General features: G+C 45.7%; 1 protein-coding gene across 1 annotated transcript in view; it reads left to right on the top strand.

The window, feature by feature from the left end:
• The first annotated feature begins 515 nt into the window (after window positions 1-515).
• focad (focadhesin) overlaps window positions 516-8,088 on the top strand; it is a 30,053-nt gene continuing 22,480 nt past the window's right edge. The window contains exons 1-5 of the mRNA XM_076725401.1: window positions 516-573; window positions 955-1,029; window positions 1,243-1,397; window positions 3,506-3,604; window positions 7,734-7,835. Coding sequence (XP_076581516.1) covers window positions 517-573; window positions 955-1,029; window positions 1,243-1,397; window positions 3,506-3,604; window positions 7,734-7,835 — 488 coding nt within the window. The 5' untranslated portion in view covers window position 516. The remainder of the gene's footprint in view (window positions 574-954; window positions 1,030-1,242; window positions 1,398-3,505; window positions 3,605-7,733; window positions 7,836-8,088) is intronic.

Genomic DNA, 8,088 nt, shown 5'->3' with positions numbered 1-8,088 from the left:
AAACCCTGACCAGTCAGATGTCCCCTTCGAGAGGAGCAGCTGTGGTATACAGGCCTCAGACAGCTGGTGGTCAGCACCTGAATGCTATATTGTCAGGCTTAATGAGACAACCTGAGATGGGCCGCTCGTTTACTTAGCAACCTGCGAGCCAGTGAGTGAGTGTTGTGGTATACTGAACACTTGTGAATAATTCAATGCAAAATTATGTCAATGCTGCAGGCCAATAATTTGATAACGGCAGGGATCAGCTTTCAAAGGGTCCGTCTCTGAATACCTCCAAGCAGTGCTTCTCCCTGCAGCGCTCGCTCCATTAATACCACGAAGCAACAGGTGGCTGCGTCACTTAGCTTTTGTTTCAAAGGCAGCACCACCGATATGTGATATTCTTGTGTTAAATAGAGGCTCGCTCTCTGGGAAAGTTTCCTTTTATAGCGTTGTATGACAAAATCGTTGAATTCTGTGTAGTTTTGTGAACTTATTCTAGTTTCCCTCTGCGCTCAGCCGCGACCGGCAGATATGACGGAGGGTTTGAAGATACGGTTTGATTTCCCCAGCCCCGTCATACAAGCCCAGGTAAGCTACTGTCTCACGGTCAGAGCAGACGGCGACATGGGAGCGAAGCTTTCCTCTGTGGTCCTTGTTCCCATCTCTGCTCCTGTGTTGTTTCTAATCACCGCCTCATTTAGATATCTCCATGTACTGGCTGGGAGTAGTTGTAGTATTTCCATAAGTAGGATTAGATTAGGTGGCGCCTGGGTGGAGCATGCAGGAGGAGGAGGGTTTATCTTGAATAATCAGCACTTTTGCATTGATATCAATACTTCAGTTGCATGCATTGACAGGATTGTTACACAGAACCATCTGGGTTGTAGCCACTTAAACAGCTAAGCAGACCAACCGCAGTACCTTACTTTCATCAGAAAAGTGTGTGTCGGCCTGCTTTCTGTCTTCCAGACGGTGAGGAATCTTGTTGCTGCCGTGCTAAAGGAAAAAGGGCCAAATGGGCAAATCACACAGTCCTCCATCCAGGTGAGTCTTAAGGCTCCACGAAAGGGCGTCTTTGCTCTGAAATGCTATAGTATTCCATACATGATTGAAGGTTTTGCAGCACAGTTTTTACCTTGCTTATGAACAGCAGAATAACTCCATTTAGTGAAGTGAGTCAGTGAAGGCCGATTTAAGCACCTTTCAGCTACGTTTGGATGAAAATAGTGAGTTGTGCGTGTCGTTGCTGTGTGTCAGGGTCCAGCGTTGGAGGCTCTGTGGCAGCAGTGCTGCAGTGACTGCGCTCTGGTGCGTTCAGCCTGCTGCGACGCCCTGGTGCTGCTGGTGGATCAAGGCCACGCAGACCAGCACTACGTCCTCAACAGTGTCCTCAACCTCCTGCCCTCCGCCAGGTACACGACAGACACTCACACCTGGCCTCCGTGACAGCTTCGTATAATTTGCACATATACAAAAAGTGTTCTTCCTGTGGAAATATGTTTTTTTTTTTTTTTTTTTTTTACAAATTCACACATTCAGATACGTGCATACAGTTTGTTCACATGCACACAAAAGGTGATTACACCTCTGCAGGCTGAGAAATTATCTCTGAACATCATTTCCCAAGCTCAAAATATTAATGACCCTCATCTGCTTCCGTAGATGCTGTGATGTCCTCTGTATTCACCGCTCAGATGACACAGTGCTTTGGAATCGATCAGTCAAAAATTCTTACAAGCCCTCACTTTGCACTTAGTGTGGTTCTATAATATGCAATGGTTGTCAATATAAACCCTTAAAAGAACATTCTTGACAGGAAGAGACAATAGTGTTGAAAACTGAGAGAAAATATATTCACTAGAGCTCACTAAAGTGGAATTTGGAAGTAAAATCTTTCACAAGTTTTTGAGTTTTCCCAGGCTTAAGTGAAGAATGATGAAGTTAATATGACTGAAATTCACATGGACTTGAATTGTATTTTATTGTCCTCTGGGAAATTTTCTTTGCGTGGTGACTGTCAGACAACCACGACAGAAAAGACATTACAATTAACAACATGAACAACAAAGTGCTCCACACCAGCATCACCAGCAAAACAAGAGTTAAGTCACACGCAGGTGACGAACAGCTCGAAGATTAGTTGAACAGAGCTTTGGGCATAGTGTACTCGTACTGTAGGTGACACTGCACCTCTGTGCAGAAGCATAACCAAGCTTTTAGTCGTAATGCCACCTCGTCCTTGCCCCCTCTGCTGACTTGGATCCATTAATTCTTCTCATGTCCCGACCGTCAGAGCAGGAGGATCAAGTCTAACTGCGGAGTGACCTTTTCTGCTCCACATAATGTGACTCATCTTCTGTGGAAAATGCTGAGGCAGCATTTTTAAAAGACCTTTTTGCCAATGGTTGATGGAACAAAAAATACTCTCTGTAAACAACAGATGACAGGGCTGTGTGGATGTGAAAGGAGTCACTTGTTTAATGAATCCAAAGAGATTTGTCACAAAGGTCTCAATTGCACTCAGCTGTGTGGAGGTTTTTTAGCAATTTCTAGCTCATTGTTTTGGTTTTGCAGCCCAGAAACGTAGTTTGGCTCACTCTCATCAGCCTGTTTCCATCATCAGCCGGCAGCTGTACGACACCTACCCAGCACCAAACAGCACACAGTCACAGTTAGAGACTAGCTGATGTGCTTAGTGGAGCATTTTGCAGCTAACGAGCCAGATGTTTTTCTCTTGTTAAGCTAGTATTGGACTTCCATTCATCAGAAGGACACAAACACAACTTCAAATGAATCCTCATGTTGCTTTGTTATAAATAAACCATAATTTGCCAACCACTTTGCCATAACACATTTTTAGGGTCATAATATGTCAGATCATGTTTTACATGTAGTGGCCAAAAAGTGGATTCATGCAGTTTTAAACAACAAAAAAAGAAACTTTTTTCGATAATTTAAGAAATAGAAAAACTGAGCATGGAAGTTGATTCTTGACCTTGGAAACAGTTTGACAAAAAAAACCAAAAAAAAAAACCAAGCTAAATTAAATAAGGTAAGCGCACTACTGCCTTAAGATTTCAAGCACCTTCCATTCATAATCATTGGCTATATGAACAAATCAATCAGGCTGATTCAGTTATTTCTCCACAGTCTCCTGCCTCTCTGACAGAGTAAAACATTCTCCTCACGCCATTTGAAAGTTTAAAGGAAGAGTTCAAAACTTAGTGAGATGTCCCGCGGCGTTCTTCTTTCATTTCAGCAACGAGATGAGATAAGAAAGAGTCCCACGACACAACTCCCCCTCAAACCCCAAAGTGTCATTTTCACATTTCTGTCTGTGTGCAAGTCGAACAAATGGGATACATCACCCGTCTGTGAGCTTTAAGGGGTGCCGGTACATATTTGAACAGAGAGAAGCTCATTTCCCAGCAGGCTAGCTGGTCCTTAAAAGCACTGTCATTGTGTTTTCGGTGTTTCTTGACTTTCTCTGTGTTCTGTTTTTGCCTTGAACTGCCAACAGAAATGTCCAGGGGCTGATAAAGGTCACTGGACGGCTGCTCCAGATGCAGGCAGACCAGAGAGACAGAGAAAGCCTCTTCACCTGTCCTTACTCCATCAGGTCAGTCTTTGTCATGTACACAGTGCCTTAGCTTGTGTCTCTGTGACCCCACTCACTCAGACCTGGTATTAAAATTCCATCTGTATCCAGACACGTCGCCTGGACAAGAAATGTGTTTAGAAATGTGTTTTTAAGACTTTCCGGTGCTGAGTGCATTGAAGATAGCAGGTCTAAACTCAAAGATATGGCATCTGGATACACACAAACATATTTTTGGCCATAACTCGTAAAAATTCACAAACTAATTATAACAAAGTAGCCCTGCGATCGGCTGGCGACCGGTTCAGGGTGTACCCCGCCTCTCGCCCATTGCTAGCTGGGATAGGCTCCAGCCCCCCGCAACCCCGAAATGGGATGCGTGGGTATAGAAGATGAATGAATGAATGAATTATAACAAAATGTCCCATAATGACATTAAATACAAACATTATAGTGTTGGCAAGCAAATATATAGAGTTAGATAACTTTCTAATCACCAGCTACAGTTTGCTAGTGTAGGCAATCTTTATGTGTCTGTCTGTGTGTGTGTGTGTGTGTGTGTGTGTGTGTGTGTGTGTGTGTAGGGTACTGTTATATTTCCCTGTGCTGCAGTTCAAGGTTTCACCACTTGGCGTCACTGTTTTGCACCAGCTGTAGATCAAGTTCGTATAGCTATCACCTTTGTCCTAGTTCACGTACCTTTCGTCGTTGTTTGGTGGTTAGCATTAGCTATTTTTAGCCGTTAGCCTCGTTGCTTTAGTGCTTTTCACTGATTGGCCGCAGGAAGCAAAACCGTCATTTTCTGCATCCTTCTTTGTGGAGTAGTTAGGATGAACCTCACGTCTCTGTGGCGTAACCAAACATCGAAACAGCTTCAGCGTCAAACGAACCAGCTTCAGTGCGTCGTTCAGGGTGAACTCTGCACCCTCAATTCAGAGAGAGCTCACGTCTGGCTGGATCAACGGGCCGCTGGGATCGCTCATGCTGGCTCGCTGTCACACTGTCGTGGCTTACTGGAACACTTGAGGAGAACTGAGTCATTGTTAGCGTTATGAGTAACATCTGTGCTGCTTCTGCACTGTTTGTTATCGACATTTCGCTCATTTTCGGTTTGATTTAGTTCATCTGGATAAACGTTTTGGCTTCTGTCTGATTGTCTGACTCCTCGTGTTTCTTGACCTGCTCAACTTTTTAGCAATTTCACAACGCTTTAAAGTCAGCAGTTACTCTTCACTAGTCGAGCCAATGGAAATGATGGTCAGACTTACCGAAATGTTCGACAACAGAGTGATGCTTTGACTTAACGCCTGCAGCCGAAGCGTGGAGAGCTTGTTCTGATGTTTTCACTGAATGAAAACAGACATTTTATTGGAAGCTTTCGGTCAGGGAGCAGTCTTGATGTGATAATGCAGAGGGTTCAGTCTCTATGCAGAGCAGGGCTCGTCCTCTGTGGTGCAGGGCAGTCTAACTGGTTGAACACCCCCAGGCTGATACAGTGTAGCGCTGTGAGCCCCCCCCCCCTCCTCCTCCTCCCCCTCCTCCTCCTCCAGTCTTAGATCTGCACTTCTGCCAAGATCCTGGGGCCTCCTTAATCAGTTACAGCGGGTGATAAAAAGACTGTGCTGCTTTGTCTTTTTTCTTTTCCTTCAGGTTTCCCTTCCTGCCTCCTGCACTCCATGTTTCTCTCTCTACCTCTGACACGGTTACCTCCTTCTTTTTTTCCCCTCGCTCCCTCTTAACCCCTCTTTGTCCACATCTCTATCCCTTCTTTCTCTCTTTCCTACAGTCCTCTCCTCCTTCCCATTGTCCTTTTCTTTCTCATTCTGTCTTCATCGCTGTCTCTGCTGTCTGCTTCTGTCTGGCAGCCTGAACCTCCCTGGTGGGAAGATGAATGTGTTGAGGGCAGCAGGGTGGCGCCGTTGGCCTGGCAGTCTGGCCCGCCATTGGTCATTGGGTCTAGCACTGCTGGGTAACTGTAAATGCTGCGGGATTAATGGAGGATGCATACTGGTGCCCATTGTTGACCGTCTGCTCGCCGCTGCCCCGCGCAATCTGCCTCTGAGACTCTGAGCCACTTCAGCCCCCAGCAGGATCAGGGATGATTCAGTCAGCCACACCACCTTATTTCTCATGTGCTGTGAGTCTGGCTGTGGTAGCGCAGTCTGTCCCGTCTGTCCCCTGCAGGCTTTCCCACATACTCAATGTATCTGGCCTGCCTGCTCAGGTATGGGAGTAACTGACACATTTATATTGAAATTTGTGCCTGTGTTACAATGACACAACAGGTTTTCAGCCTATAGCCACTTAATGGAACCCTCTGACAACATTTTATTTTGATCCAGTGAATCAGGGTTACAATGAGCAGCAGTATGTATCATCACTTCACAAACAGAAAATCCTACATTGAGACGTCACTTTAGTCTGAGCGAGGTTGGATCTCTGAGGCTGATGTCAATAAAGATATTTCATACTTTGAAAGAGTTCAGTTACAATAAAACATATCAGCTGATAAATTCTTCCAAACTTGTTTCCGTGCTTGTTAGTGAGACACGTTGTCTGGTTGTCATCTTTTTTAGGATGAGGACTTCTGCCACGTACCATCCCGTTGTTGAGTGAGGAAGAGCGGTTCTGTGGGTCATTTGTAAGGAAGCTGCCATGTGTTATCTGTTAAAGATTGCTTAAAGATTAAAGGCCGCTCCCGGAGATTTGTGAGGGGTGATGTTTTGGTGAGGTTTGCCGGCTTTCAGATAATAAATCAGACTTGTGCTCCGAACCTAGACTTCACCTCAGAGCTTGGTGTAACCTGCAGACATCTGTGCTCCGCTGGGCGGTGCAGCAGGCGGGTCTTACCTGGCCCATTTGTCTGCCAGCACTCTGATTCAGCTGTGAACTTGGGGTTGAACTAAAAGGAGGAACGTCCCTGCCTTGACTTCCTGCCTCTCCCTTTGTGTGGCAGCTGAAAAGTGGGGAGCGCTATCAGAGGCTGATGGATGGGGGCTGTATTGAAGCGGAGGGTTTGGAGACGGCTGCAGGGAACCTGAGGAGGGGGCACAGAGATGGTCAGATAGATTACAAGAGGGAGTAGTAGGAGGGGGGAGTTGAGCTGCTGAGTGGTCCAGGTCTGGGCCACGCTGCAGGCTGTCACACGAACAGACACGCTCAGTCACTAAACTTCCTTCCTACACTTACATTGCGATGATTGATGGAACACACTGGTTAAGTGGACCTGATGGAGGTCCCCCCGTCCCCCGACACACACACCAACACCAGCCCTATTGTGTTCTCTGGCCTGTCTGTGAGTTCGAACCTTTACAAAACGCAGACTTCACCTTGGATTTGACCTCAGTGTTTTGTCTGGACTTAATGGGTGTGCAAATTCAAGAGGAGTGGAGGCTGTCCATTGTTTACATGGACAAGACAGGACGGGACAGGACAGGTGGAGGATGGGAAAACTTATGACAATGGTGTAATGGAGACACCTTAGGCATCGAGAAAGCTTCGGTTTTAAATGACTATTGTATTGCAAATAATAAGCAAACATGATCATCATGAAGATGGAATGTGAATGTTAGAGACGGCTGGCTCAGGTCATGTTTTCCTGGATTGCTGTTGGACAGAGAGTTTTTGTATGTTATGGACAGTGAAACAGTTCGCAAACAGTTCCAACAGACTGAGACCTCTTTCCTCTGGTTAAACCTTGATTCACATCATATCAGCACTTCAGGCCGATCAGCTTCATCATTTTTCATCATTCAGCATTTGGATCGAGAAGCTTTTGGAAAATGAGGTGTGTCAGATGTGGTAGTGTGCAGCTGTTTTTTTTTTCAATGTTTCTGATGCATATTTAATCAACATTTGAACAAATATAAGTATTGGATCAGACTGGGCATCCGCAGATTCCCCAAATTCTGGCTGCTTCTCTCGTGCCATCATAAGTTTTTTCTGGTCTTAAGTGAAATGCCTCGACTACTGGATGACCATGAAATTTGAGATTGATGCTCCACACAAGATTATTTTGCTGACGCCTTAAATTTTCACTGTAATACACACGCTAATACAATCTGTGTCACCTGCATGAGATTGAAATGAGAAAGTGGAGGCTGGATGCGTGATGTGAACGCGGCCTTTGCTCTGTCCCGTCGTTTCGTAGGAGCAGCCCTCATCCATACATCACAGCCCTGGAGAACCGAGTGGACTGCTGGCCGGCTCTGCTGCTGGAGATTGATGATTTCATTCAGCAGGCTGCTGACAGGTTAGCACGGCTGCATCAGAGGCCTTGAACCCTCCATCCAATCACTGCCTCCTTAACCGCCTGCATTTCAAAGCCATCTGTGACGAGCACCCCGTGCCAAATAACTCATCGCACCACTGACAGCTGTGATTATGCAACACTGACAAATATGGACATACACACACACACACACACACACACAGACACACACACACACCACAGTATAGATGAGTTTCTTTGCAAAGTCTCAGCCTGAGAAAGTTTCAGTTTCACA

Source organism: Chaetodon auriga, chromosome 24, assembly GCF_051107435.1.
Source record: "Chaetodon auriga isolate fChaAug3 chromosome 24, fChaAug3.hap1, whole genome shotgun sequence".
Lineage (NCBI taxonomy): Eukaryota > Metazoa > Chordata > Actinopteri > Chaetodontiformes > Chaetodontidae > Chaetodon > Chaetodon auriga.
Note: the sequence above shows the minus strand (reverse complement) of the source record. Positions and strands in the feature narration are given on the sequence as shown.